The sequence below is a fragment of the Phacochoerus africanus genome, chromosome 3, assembly GCF_016906955.1.
Source record: "Phacochoerus africanus isolate WHEZ1 chromosome 3, ROS_Pafr_v1, whole genome shotgun sequence".
NCBI classification, from domain to species: Eukaryota; Metazoa; Chordata; class Mammalia; order Artiodactyla; family Suidae; genus Phacochoerus; species Phacochoerus africanus.
Window position 1 is genome coordinate 124,950,049 of NC_062546.1, and position 14,581 is coordinate 124,964,629.

General features: G+C 43.1%; 1 protein-coding gene across 1 annotated transcript; it reads left to right on the forward strand.

The window, feature by feature from the left end:
* Nucleotides 1-2,517: 2,517 nt before the first annotated feature.
* On the forward strand, nucleotides 2,518-14,381 carry POLR2D (RNA polymerase II subunit D). The gene is made up of 4 exons (XM_047772606.1): nucleotides 2,518-2,646; nucleotides 5,597-5,777; nucleotides 11,018-11,113; nucleotides 13,910-14,381. The coding sequence occupies exons 1-4, from the start codon at nucleotides 2,574-2,576 to the stop codon at nucleotides 13,986-13,988; spliced, it is 429 nt and encodes a 142-aa protein (XP_047628562.1). The 5' UTR covers nucleotides 2,518-2,573; the 3' UTR covers nucleotides 13,989-14,381.
* The last annotated feature ends 200 nt before the right edge of the window (nucleotides 14,382-14,581 follow it).

Genomic DNA, 14,581 nt, shown 5'->3' on the forward strand with positions numbered 1-14,581 from the left:
GGAGTAGGGGAGCAATGCTCAAATTTAACATAACATTTGATGAGGTTAATTAACCCAAACAGAGGCTTTGGGATATGGGTGTGGTGTGACCTAGAAGAAAACATTGCTCGATTTTGGATGGCCCAGAAAGGATGAGGTGTGTTTGGAGAAAATGACAAGTAATGATTTTTCAAACTTTACAATCACATGTTGATATTGTTAGTCTTTGGTTTAAATTTTTATTTGCAAGTATGTAAAATTTTTAAGATACCCAGTTCTGAGGCCCTTACAGTTGGCAAGAGGTTTATATGGTCAGGGTTAGATGATAAATTTGGAGATACAAACAACTGGTTAACCACAGACCGACTGTGTGTGAGAGGAATTCTGTTTCTTCAAGAGAAATGGTTCTAGAGATGAGTATTCCATTTCTGTAATTCCACCTGTAAACAGCATGGAATTCCATATCATTCTTTTTGGGGGGTATATCAATCCAGGGTCTGTGTGACCTTGGTCTAAATATCTGCTTTTGAAAGGCACTCACTGGGATAGTGGAAGGACTTGACTGAACCAATAATGTACAAAGAACCATTGGAGTTCCCGTCCTGGCTAGTGGTTAACAAATCCGACTAAGAACAATGAGGTTGCTGCTTCAATCCCTGGTCTTGCTCAGTGGGTTAAGGATCCAGTGTTGCCGTGAGCTGTGGTGTAGGTTGCAGATGCGGCTCGGATCCCGCATTGCTGTGGCTCTGGCATAGGCTTGGCAGCTACAGCTCCAATTGGACCCCTAGCCTGGGAACCTCCATATGCCACGGGTGCAGCCCTAGAAAAGGCAAAAAGACAAAAAAAAAAAAAAAAAAAGAACCGTAGTAGCTCCTGAGCAATGTGATGACCTCTTTGTATGCTTCCTTACTTCTCAGACCACTTGCCACTTTGTCTGTCATTATGAAAAATAAGTCCAGGTCTTGCATCAACTACCTGTAGAGAGCTCCTTTTGGGGACAGCTCTAGGACTGATTCACCTTTTTATCTTCAGGGCCTTGCACATAAGTATTTATGGTTTCTTGAATGAAAATGTGGACAAATCACCCTGTGACACGTTATTGGATGTATTATCCTCTTTTCTTCTTTCTTCACCTGTTGACTTCTCTCCTGCTGTGTGTGTGCAGAAGATCCAGCTAGCCTTGGGGCCAGCACATGATGAGGTCCGATAAGCAGTAGGTGCGCTGTAAAGTCCTGCTGGGTGGCTAAATTGGAGAAAGAGGCCTACACTGAGCTCCAGAACCACCTCCCATACCCAGCAGCTACCTGTCCCCCAGGCTCTTCATCAGAACATCAATCCACAGGTCTGTTGGATTGTGTAGGAAAGCACTTTGAAGCAGTAAAAAGCTCTGCCAATACTATACAAACTACCATTGATTTACCCAATACATCTCTTTTGGAAATACAGATAGAAGGCAAATTAGGAGTTCCCATCGTGGCGCAGTGGTTAACGAATCCGACTAGGAACCATGAGGTTGCGGGTTCGGTCCCTGCCCTTGCTCAGTGGGTTAACGATCCGGTGTTGCCGTGAGCTGTGGTGTAGGTTGCAGACGCGGCTTGGATCCCACGTTGCTGTGGCTCTGGTGTAGGCTGGTGGCTATAGCTCCGATTAGACCCCTTGCCTGGGAACCTCCATATGCCGCGGGAGCGGCCCAAGAAATAGCAAAAAGACAAAAAAAAAAAGAAAAGAAATAAAATTTTTAAAAAAGGCAAATTAATTTTGTAAAAATTAGTCTTGTCTGGTAATGCCTTTTTTTGTTAGCAGAGTTTACATGATACTTAAGCACTGTTCATTGCTGAGCCAAGTAGTGCACTATGATTATTCCTTTCACTGTACAACCATCTGTTTTCTCTCACATTGGAAACAAAATCATTTTTCATTTGCTTAGTTTTCTAAGTATCACCCAAATATTCCATCAGGCCTCTCGATATCACTATCCACGTGCTCAGAAGTATTAGAAAAATCCACTACAAATAAAAAATTTTAAATGCTTAAGGCTATAAAGGAAATCATACGTTTTCAGTCACCTACCCAGCTTCCCATCAAGGAGAGTTCCTCTCGTTCCAGCTGCTCGGAACCGCGCGTTCCCGCATCTCATCTAATCCTTCCCTCTGCCCTGGGAGGCAGGTATTCTCATCCACACCCCACAGGTGAGTTAACTGAGCCTCAGATAAGTATAGCGACCGGTCGCCACGCCGCGCGGCGAAGGGCGTAAGGGGGAAGAGGCGAGGATGGCTTCTCCCGCGAGGCCAGTGCAGGACGCCCCTCGGCGATGAGTGAGCCCCGCAATCCCGGTCTCTGGCTCCTTTCCACTTCCTTGGGAGCAGCCTAAGGTCGCTTCACTCCTCTCTGTCGCCTCCCAGCTTCGCCCGCCCCATCCAGGTCCCGCCCAGCCCAGAGGTTCCGCCCAGCCCAGAGGTTCCGCCCACATGTGGGGGCCTGCTCAACCCTATTCGGACTCCGCCCTGTCTCCAAAACCACGCCCCTTCCGTGCTGTGTTTCGCGGATCGGCGCTTCCTTTTCCGGCGGTGTGAGTGGAGGTTCGCGGCAGGTCAATGGCGGCCGGTGGCAGCGATCCGCGGGCTGGTGATGTAGAGGAGGATGCCTCACAACTCATTTTTCCCAAAGGTGCGGCCTGGGGCTTCCCGACTATCCCGATTGTCCGGTGTGGTTGGCGTAGGCCTAGCTGGGGCTGGCGGGCGCGGCGAAGGGCTGGGAGGAGGGGGATGCAGGCCAGCGGGGAGCGGTACCGTGAGAGCAGGCCAGCTTGATTGCACACCTACCGCTCTGGAGCCTTCGGCGCCCAACTCCACACTGGCTCTGGGCGGCCTCTTACTCCTGTTTAAGTAATTCGTTTTGTCTGATAAACTCTGCGAAGTTCTGGAGGGATGTGTCAAAGATAAAACCGGCACTAAAGGGGTCAGGACCGATTTTAATCAGTAATATACCATTGCAGTAGAGAAAAGAGTCAAGCGTAGACTAGTCCCAACTTGGACTTGTAGAGAGGTGACTGAACGTTTTAAAGAGAGAATGAGGGAATAGGGAGAGGTGAGCGGGGCTTACTAGGGTCAGGGAAGTGAAAAATGGGAAGAACAAAGTATAGCATTTGGAGTGAATAAGCAGTGAGATTCTGCTGTGTAGAAATGGGAACTATATCTAGTCACTTGTGATGGAGCATGGTGGAGGATAATGTGAGAAAAAGAATATATATGTGCATGTGTGACTGGGTCATTCTGCTGTACAGTAAAAAATTGACAGAACACTGTAAACCAACTCTAATGGAAAAAATAAAAATCATTATTAAAAGAAAAATGGGAAGAGAAGAGTTGGTCAGTTTGAAACCCATTTGGATTTGTTAACTGTCACTTAGGAAAGTTAGGCTCCTGAGAGTCTGCTGTATAGCACAGGGATCTGTGTATAATCCCTTGTGATGACACATGATGGAAGATAACGTGAAAAAAAGGTGTATAAATGTATAACTGGGTCACTTTGCTGTACAGCAAAAATTGACAGAACACTGTAAATCAACTATAATAATTTTTTTTTTTTTTTTTTAGGGCCGCACCTGCAGCATATGGAGGTTCCCAGACTAGAGGTCTAATCGGAGCTGCAGCTGCTGGCTTATACCATGGCCATAGCAACATGAGATCCGAGCCGTGTCTGTGACCTACACCACAGCTCACAGCAATGCCAAATCCTTAACCCACTGAGCAAGGCCAGAGGTTGAACCCGCCACCTCATGGTTCCTAGTCGGATTCATTTCCACTCTGCCACGACAGGAACACCAAAAAATCAGGTTCCTACCCTCCCACTTCTGCTCTGGGCTGGGGATGGGGGCTCTATCTCCAGGAGGTGGCTGGAACAAATAATGAATTATTTTGGCAGCCTTTAGTTTTCATAGGCAGCTACTTTATTTTACTTTATTTTGTTGCTTTTTAGGGCCACATATGGAAGTTCCCAGGCTAGGGGTCAAATCCGAGCTGCAGCTGCTGGCCTGCAACACAAGATCCGAGCCACGTCTGTGACCTACACCACACACAGCTCTCGGCAACACTGAGCAAGGCTGAGGATCGAGCCCGATTCCTCATGGATGCTAGCTAGGTTCATTACTGCTGAGCCACAACTGGAGCTACTTATAGTATAGTTCCTGTTATAGACAGTTACTTTAAAGGAGCTAGACTCATCCCAGGAATGCAGTTAGAAATCATGTAATCTTGAGCTGTTAGAAATCATGTTAGTGTTTTGTTCAAGTCTGTGGGCCAAAGTTGAGTCCTAGCCAAGAAGAGGGTGCAAAGGATTCTGCCTAGAGTTTGGTCAGAGAGAGAATCTTTGTCACGTGGCAGCAAGTAAAACACATTTTTGCTATAAGGAAACTTCCTTTGTGCAGTGTGATGTACTTAATTTGTAATTTAGACACCCAAAATGAGTAGAAAACTTAAGATTTTATTTATTTTTTGCCTTTTGTCTTTTTAGGGCCGCACTTTTGTCATGTGAAGGTCCCCAGGCTAGGGGTCTAATAGGAGTTGTTGCTGCTGTCTGAGCCACGTCTGCAACCTACACCACAGCTCACCGAAACACTGGATCCTTAACCCTCTGAGGGAGGCCAGGGATCGAACCCACAACCTCATGGTTCCTAGTCAGATTTGTTTCCGATAAGCCATGACGGAAACTCCTAGAAAGCTTAAGATTTTAAAATGTCGTATCTTAGGAGTTCCCAAGTAACTCAGCAGCAACAAACCTGCCTAGTATCCACGAAGATAAGGTTTAATCCCTCACTCACTCAGTGGCTTAAGGATCTGGCATTGCCATGAGCTATGGTATAGGTCCCATGGCTAAGATCCCATGTTGCTATGGCCGTGGTATAGGCCAGCAGCTATAGCTCTGATTCATCCACTAGCCTGGGAACCTCCATTTGCCACAGGTGCAGCCCTAAAAAGCAAAAAATAAAATAAAAAATTACTATATCCATAGTAAAATGTGAAATTCCCCTCCCTTTCACCCTGAGGAAACTACTACTGTAAAGTTTCCAAACTATGCTCATTTATGAATATATACATGTACATTCTTTTTCTTTGCAAATGTAGGATTTTGCTATAAAAATTAGAGATTTTTTTTTTTTTTTTTAGCCATATGTGCAGCATGTGGAAATTCCTAGTGCAGGGATGAAACCTGCACTACAGCAGTATAGCACTGGATCCTTAACATACTGCACCACAAAGGAACTCCTCTTTTTCTTTTTTAAGGTGTTGTAACAAAGAGGGAGGATCTTTTCTTTTCTTTTTATTCTTTTTAGGGCCGCTCTTGCGGCATATGGTTGTTCCCAGGCTAGGGGTTGAACTGGAACTGCAGCTGCCAGCCTTTGCCACAGCCACAGCAACATGGGATCAGAACTGCATCTGCAGCCTATGCCACATCTCATGGCAGCACCATATTCTTGACCCACTGATTGAAGCCAGGGATCAAACTCATGTCCCCATGGATACTAATTGAGTTTGTTACTTCTGGGCCACGATGGGAACTCCAGAAGCTGACTTTTGAAAGAATGTCTTTGGTTGACATTTATGCTTCTCACAAACAGAGTTTGAAACAGCTGAGACGCTTCTAAATTCAGAAGTTCACATGCTTCTGGAGCATCGAAAGCAACAGAATGAGAGTGCAGAGGATGAACAGGAACTTTCTGAGGTCTTCATGAAAACTTTAAACTACACAGCCCGTTTCAGTCGTTTCAAAAACAGAGAAACCATTGCCAGTGTACGTAGGTGAGTGCTGACAGAAAGTTTTTATTAATCCACACTATTAGGCATCAGCATGTAGAATGCTGTCACCCTCTGCCACCCCATGGGAATCCGCTATACTGTTAATGTAAGTAAAACAATGTCTTTGTCAAAAAGTTTACAATAGCTTATAAAACCAAAATTTTCCTTGGGCACCTTTTGCTGTACCACAAATCTCAGGTACCTACCTGTGGAGTGACTGCTGTCAGAAGTTTGTATGAGCCCTCTAGAGCTTTCTCCGTGCATTCACACTATAAACATACAGTATTGTTTTGGGTTTTTATTTTTGAATAAAGTGGGTTTATTTATTATTCACTTGCGACATCCTAGAGGTCATGATATGTTAATAAATATAAATTTGCAGCATTCTTTCTGGATCTTTGCTTTACCTTTCACAAGGTGGCCAGCTATTAGCTTTTTCTTTCTTTTTTTTTTTCTTTTTTTTTTTTTGGTGTTTTTGACATTTCTAGGGCTGCTCCCGTGGCATATGGAGGTTACCAAGCTGGGGGACTAATCGGAGCTGTAGCTGCCGGTCTACACCAGAGCCACAGCAACACGGGATCCAAGCTGCATCTGTAACCTACACCACAGCTCACGGTAACACCGGATCCTTAACCCACTGAGTAAGACCACGGAACTTCATGGTTCCTAGTCAGATTCATTAACCACTGAGCCACGATGGGAACTCCGACATTTGCTTTTCAAATTGGGTTGGATGTACTCTGGGAAAGTGAGGTGCTGGGGCATACAGGAGGCCCAAGTGAAAACAACAGCTATTTTGCCTTTTCTTTGATTTCCATGAAGATGAACACTACTTCATATAAATTAGACAGTTACTTGAAGTTCTCATATAAATCGAGCTACTAGATTAGTCTTTTATAAATTGAGTATGATCTGTTTTCCTGAAATAACAGTTTTACTTGACAGGAGATTTAAAACATTCTGCATTAGTGTAGTCAGACACCAGTGTATTGTGGAGTAAAAGATGTGTATAAATTCAATTAAATTATGAGACTTATAATCCTTGCAATTGCAGGACATCATTTGCACCTTTGCTCCCAGGTTGCCCAGGCGTACTTATATGCTCTACTCCGGTGAAAATGTTTGAGAAGTACTGTCCTAAGGAAAAGCAGGTGGACAGAAAGATGTATATATGCAGATATCCTTCAGAGGCCTATTTGTAGTAGTCAAAGGCAAAAAACTAAATATTCCACAGTAATTAAATAAACCAGGGTAAATCCATTTGATGGACTTTTATAATGTCATTAAAAATTATGATAGAAAATGAAAGATGTTCACATAAGTGTGCAGGAAATGAAATGATAAAGTCGTATGTGAAGTATAACCTGGTATGGAGACTGGGTGTGTGCATGGGGAGAAGATTCCGTACGAAACTACAAACTGGGAGATCCCATTGTGGGGCAGTGGAAACGAATCCAACTAGGAACCATGAGATTGCAGGTTCGGTCCCTGGCCTCGCGCAGTGGGTTAAGGATCTGGCATTGCCGAGAGCTATGGTGTTGGTTGCAAATGAGCCTCGAATCTGGCATGGCTGTGGCTGTGGTGTAGGCCACTGTGGTGTAGCTCCAGTTCGACCCCTAGCCTCAGAACTTCTATATACCACGGGTGCAGCCCCCAAAAGCTAAATAAATAAATAAATGGGTACTCTCCAAAAAGATCTTAAATTTGTAAGCATTGTCAGAAAGAAATTTTAAAAAGAAAAACGAATTATAAGATGTTAACATACATTAAAAAGTGACAGTAATTAAACTAGTGACACTTTGGCATGATAATAGATCATTGGAACAGAATAGAGATTCAGATCCAAAATCTGTTATATGAGTCCATTATGTGGTAAAGATAGCACTGTAAGTTAGTGGAAAAAAAATTTTTTTTTATTTTATTTTTTTTTTGTCTTTTTGCTATTTCTTTGGGCCGCTCCTGCGGCATATGGAAGTTCCCAGGCTAGGGGTCGAATCGGAGCTGTAGCCACTGTACTACGCCAGAGCCACAGCAACGTGGTATCCGAGCCGTGTCTGCAACCTACACCACAGCTCACGGCAACGCCGGATCCTTAACCCACTGAGCAAGGGCAGGGACTGAACCCGCAACCTCATGGTTCCTAGTCGGATTTGTTAACCACTGAGCCACGACGGGAACTCCACACTGTGTTTTAATTAAATTGGATTTGAATAAGGGAAAGTCTATATTTTATATTGTTGTAATTTTATTAAATCACAAATCACCATAGGAGAATAAGAATGGAAAATAAGAATAATAAGCAAATAACAGGAAAGACTGAGGAAAAACTGAATAACAAGTAAAACAACAGGAAAGACTAGGTGATCCGGGAAACAGTCCATGTTCTCTGGCGGTTTTTCACTGTACAGGCAGGCTTTTATCCTGACCAGAAGCCCACCTTCAGCTTGTACCATTCAGGTGAGCTCCTTTCCTTGGTTAGGAACCTGCCTTCGGGTTTTTCTGCCATCAGGCAAGGTCCCTTCCTCAAGTCCCTGCATTTTCTCGGCTCCCCTCAAGTCTACGCCACAGCCACAAAAATGCCAGATCTGAGCTGCATCTGCAACCTACACCACAGCTGACCACAATGCCAGATCCTTAACCCGCTGAGCGAGGCCAGGGATCGAACCTGCATCCTCATGGATACTAGTCAGATTTGTTTCCACTGAGCCACAACAGGAACTCCAGCATAGTCTACCTAATTGTGCAAAGAAAAATATATCTTCAGCTATGGAAGATAAATAATAATAAATAAATGGGGTGTTCTCGTGGCTCAGCAGAAACTAATCTGTCTAGTATCCACGAGGATGCAGGTTTGATCCCTGGCCTCGGGTCAGTGGGTTAAGGATCCAGCATTGCCAAGAGCTGTGGTGTCAGTTGTAGACACGCCTTGGATCTGGGGTGGCTGTGGCATAGGCCAGCAACTGTAGCTCCAATTCACCCCCTAGCCTGGGAACTTCCATATACCACTGATTTGGCCCTAAAAAGCAATAAATAAGAAAATAAGAATAGGAGTTCCCATCCTGGCTCAGTGGAAACAAATCCCAACTAGGAACCATGAGGTTGCAGGTTTGATCCCTGGCCTTGCTCGGTGGGTTAAGGATCCCGCATTGCCATGAGCTGTGGTGTAGGTCACAAGACACGGCTCGGATCTGGCATTCCTGTGGCTCTGGCTTAGGCCGGTGGCTACAGCTCCGATTCATCCCCTAGCCTGAGAACCTCCATATGCTGCAGGTGTGGCCTTAAAAGGACAAAAGACAAAAAATTAATTAATTAATTAAAAAAAAAAATAAGAAACCTAGTATAAGAAGTAGGAGAGGAGTTCCTGTTGTGGCTCAGCAGGAACAAACTCAACTAGTATCCATGAGGATGCATGTTTGATTCCTGGCCTCACTCAGTGGATTAAGGATCCAGCATTGCCATGAGCTGTGGTATAGGTTGCAGCTATGGATTAGGTCCTGCATTTGCTGTGTTAACATCATGTTAATATTGGTTATTGCTGGGTAGAAATTCAGCTTGTTTTCACATTTGGGTTGGTTGGGTTTTTTCTTTTGTTTTGTTTTTGTGGGTTTTTTTTTTTTTTATAAATCAGCATTTGTTCATTTTACAACAAATCTTCTGTATATATAAATATACTACATTATGAACATCTACCCATGTAGCTAAGTTCATAGATTTTCTTTACAAAATGAAAACAGCCTTATTAGTTGACTCATAAGAATGTGTGAGTTTATATTCTAAAATGTAGAAAAAGTTTGGGATGGTATACTAAGATATATACATTGGTTGTTTAGGTAGTAATATGGGTAACTTTCATTTTTCTGTCTTTATTTTCTAAATTTTGTACAGTAACTAAATATGCTTATAAACAAATATAAGGACAGTAAATGCTTGTTTCTGAACAAATAGTTAAGGTCCTCGCTGAAATCAGGTTTACCATGGACGACTTTTGTTTTAAGAATTAGATGTGTGAGCATCCAGGTTATGATTTGTATTGACAATGGTCTTTTTCACAGTTTGAACTAGAAATACATTTAAAATAAGATGAGTAGTTCCCGTTGTGGCGCAGTGGTTAACGAATCCGACTAGGAACCATGAGGTTGCGGGTTCGGTCCCTGCCCTTGCTCAGTGGGTTAACGATCCAGCGTTGTCGTGAGCTGTGGTGTAGGTTGCAGACACGGCTCGGATCCCGTGTTGCTGTGGCTCTGACGTAGGCCGGTGGCTGTGGCTCCGATTGGACCCCTAGCCTGGGAACCTCCATATGCCGCAGGGGCGGCCCAAGAAATAGCAAAAAAAAGACAAAAAAAAAATAAGATGAAGTTTGTACATAGATTTGTACAAAGTAAGATATTCCTGTATTTATTTATTTATTAGAAACATTTAAAAGAGAATTTCCTCCAAGCCAGGGATGTCTCGGATATATTTGACATAAAATTACTAACAAAGGAAGCAAAGAACAGTGGTAGGAAGAGCAGAGAGCAACAAAATAAATTCCCGGGGGGAAAGTCTGTAGAGTACTAGAGGTACATAGCGAGTTTTTCTTAAGCGTTCATCACAGCACTCTCTGCCTTTGTGGGCTTGCTCACTTTCATTGTCTCAGCCTGATTTCATTGTAGCTTCTTGCTCTCCAGGAAGAGGAACAGGAAGTGATTTGAAAGTGGGATTGTGGAGTTCCCGTCGTGGCGCAGTGGTTGACGAATCCGACTAGGAACCATGAGGTTGCGGGTTCAGTCCCTGCCCTTGCTCAGTGGGTTAAGGATCCGGCATTGCTGTGAGCTGTGGTGTAGGTTGCAGACGCGGCTCGGATCCCGCGTTGCTGTGGCTCTGGCGTAGGCCGGCGGCTACAGCTCCGATTGGACCCCTAGCCTGGGAACCTCCATATGCCACACGGGAGTGGCCCTAGAAATAGCAAAAAGACAAAAAAAAAAAAAGAAAGTGGGATTGTGGCAAACCTAACCATAATGGAAAGATTGCAAGTGCTTTATTTTTTCTCTTTCTTGCTACCTTTATTTGATCCTCTTTTTCCTAGTCATCATTCTCTGATTTTGTTTTTTTTTCCTTTTATTAAAGTATAATTGATTTACAATGTGCCAATTTCTGCTGTACAGCACAGTGACCCTGTCATACATGTATATACATTCTTTTTCTTATATTGTTTTCCATCATGTTCTGATATTATCTCTTTTGGTTTTCTTCCCTGTGATTAGCTTGCTGCTCCAGAAGAAGCTTCATAAGTTTGAGTTGGCCTGTTTGGCCAACCTTTGTCCAGAGACTGCTGAGGAGTCCAAGGCTCTGATTCCAAGGTCAGGACTGGTTGTGATTAAGTTCTGCATGTTTTGGATGAATTCTTACAATTACTGTGTCTAAAAGCTGTGTGTGGAGTTCCCATTGCAGGGCAGTGGAAACAAATCCAACTAGGAACCATGAGGTTGTGGGTTCGATCCCTAGCCTTGGTCAGTGGGTTAAGGATCTAGAGTTGCTGTGAGCTGTGGTGTAGGTCACAGACACTGCTTGGATTTGATGTGGCTGTGGTGTAGGCCAGCAGCTATAGCTCCTTGGACCCCCTAGCCTGGGAACCTCCATATGCCACGGGTGCGGCCCTCAAAAGCAGTAACTAACTAAATAAATAATAAAAGCCTTGTGCATTTAAAATCTGGGTAAAGGGAGTTCCCTTTGTGGCTCAGTGGTTGAGAACCCAACAGAGTATCTACAAGGATGTGGGTTTGATTCCTGGCCTTGCTCATTGGGTTAAGGATCCCGCATTGCTGTGGCCAGCAGTTGTAGCTCCGATTAGACCCCTAGCCTGGGGACTTCCATATGCCACGGGTGCAGACCAAAAAAGAAAAAAATTAAAAAATAAAATCTTGGTGTTCCCACTGTGGTACAACAGGATTGACGGCATCTTGGGAGCCCTTGGACGTAGGTTCAATCCCCAGCTCAGCACAGTGGTTTAAGGATCTGGTGGTGCCACAGCTGCAGCTTGGGTTGCCACTGCAGCTCAGGTCTGATCCCTGGCCCGGGAACTCCATATGCCTTGTGGGAGCCAAAAAAGAAAATATACAGACAGACAGACAGATGATAGATAAGAGAAGAAAATAGGTGGATAGATAGGAAGAAAAGATAGATGGACAGACAGACAGATAGAATCTGGGTAGGTATCACCAACACTGAATGAGTGCCTTTGTAATGAGATTGATGGTTTTATAGCATGCCAGTTAATAGCTAAAATGTGCAGTAGCTGAAACTCTGGTACACTGATGATAGGATGTAAATCGGTACAGTCACTTTGGAGAGCAGTTTGGCTACCTCCAGTAAAGTTAAAGATGAATATACCCCATGACCCAAAGTGCATTCCTGGGTACATGCCCTAAAGGCAGTTCATACATAGTTTAGAAGAAGATATCTATTCTGGTATTTATTGTTGAATTATTAGTGAGAGCAGAAACTTGACAGCAGTCTTTAGTCAACAAGACTGAATAAATAGGAGTTCCCGTCGTGGCGCAGTGGTTAACGAATCCGATTAGGAACCATGAGGTCGCGGGTTCGGTCCCTGCCCTTGCTCAGTGGGTTAACGATCCGGCGTTGCGTGAGCTGTGGTGTAGGTTGCAGACGCGGCTCGGATCCCGCGTTGCTGTGGCTCTGGCATAGGCTGGTGGCTACAGCTCCGATTGGACCCCTAGCCTGGGAACCTCATATGCCGCGGGAGTGGCGCAAGAAATGGCAAAAAGACAAAAAAAAAAAAAAAAAGACTGAATAAATATATCATTGTATGATCATACAATGTTTATGATATAACAGTGAAAAAATTAGTAAACTAGAACAACTTGGAATAATGTCAACAAATGCCAAAATGAATTTTGAGTGAAAAAATTGCAGAAGGATATATACAGTACAAGCCATTTCTTTCTGTTTAAAAAATAGTGCTGCGTATTGTTTATAGATACATTTACATATACTGTCGTAAGCATGAAACTATGTGTAGGAGAGTTCCTGCTGTGGCACAGCAGGTTAGGGATCCATTGTTGTTTCTGGCAGCATGGATTCAATCCTTGGCCCAAGAACTTCCATATGCTGTGGTTGTGGTCATAAAATATATATGTGTGTGTGTGTGTGTAGGGATGTTAAATGCCAAATTTAGGATAATGGTTACTTCTGGGGAAGGTAGAGAATGTGTTGGGGTGGGGAGCACACTTTGGTTTGTGTCTGTTATGTCTATTAAAGAATCAAGTAGGGGAAACTGTTAATATTAGCTTATTTTCTATGCCTTTTATATGTTTGAAATACTTCATAATGTTTTTTAAAGGAAAAGCAGGAAAGAAAGAGTTAAGTGGGAGGGATCGGGAGCTTGAGCTTATCAGACACAACTTAGAATAGATTTATTTACAAGGAGATCCTGCTGAATAGCATTGAGAACTTTGTCTAGATACTCATGTTGCAACAGAACAAAGGGTGGGGAAAAAATGTAATTGTAATGTATACATGTAAGGATAACTTGATCCCCTTGCTGTACAGTGGGAAAATAAAAAATAAATAAATAAATAAATATTTCAGGGCAATACCTAGAACTTCTAATAGATAGTAAAGGAGCATAAAAATAAGTTTCATCCCATAAAAAAAGAAAGAAATTTGCCATTTGCAGCAACAGAGATGGACTTGAAGGGCATTATGCTAAGTGAAATAGGTCAGACAGAAAAAGGCAAATTACTGTATAATATCATTTACATGTGGAATCAAAAAAATACAACAAACTAGTGAATATAACAAAAAAGCAGGCTCACAGATAAAGAGAACAAACTAGTGGCTACCAGCAGGGAGGGGCAATAGAGGGGTATAGAATTACAAAATACAAACTATTGTGTATAAAATAAGCTACATGGATATATTGTACAGCATTGGGAATATAGCCAATATTTTATAATAACTATAAAAGGAGTATAACCTTTGAAAAAAAAAGAAGTAGAGTTAAAATGTAAAGTTGTCAGTGTTTAGGGCTAAGTGGAGAGGTGGGCATGTGGTGCTCAAAGATTAGTGTACATGAAAGAAGAATGGGGGAACATTGTCGGTCACTAAGGCACTCATTTCTTTCGGTTTTCTTGTAGCCTGGAGGGCCGATTTGAAGATGAGGAGCTACAGCAGATTCTTGATGATATCCAGACCAAGCGCAGCTTTCAGTATTAATCTCCAGATATCCCTGCTGCTGGGGGAGCCACAGGACATCTGTGACAGGGTCTGGGACTGGCTGGCACAATTCTATTGCAGAAGACACTTGGGCTTCCTTTGGTTGTTAGAACAACCCAGAACTTGGTCTTGGTTGAGAACCAGGCTGTTTCACACTTGACTGTTGGACCATGATAACCACTGTAACCCTGGGAGGCTTTGCAGTGGCTGCCTGAGCTTATTGACTACTGACTGCTTCATATCATGGTTTTTGGCCCTTTTGTTTTATTTTTTGATTTGTAACATTTTAGGTTTAATTTCAGTGTGTTTATAACTTTTGAAACTATACTAGAACATATAAAACTGGTGTGGGAAACAGTCTTACCTAAATGCAAAAGGAGAAATTAAACCAGACCTATATCATTGTTTGAAATTCTTAAAGAAGGGATGCTGGAGCCTTGGCATCATTGTACTTAACTCAGGAGACAGGGAGAGGCTATAGGAAAAAGAGTCACACCTAAGGATAATTGCTGAGTGTTGTGGCTTAAGATGGACGTGTACTGTGTTTTTTTCCTGGATTGTTTTGGAACATAGATTTGGAGTAAGAAGTCTTA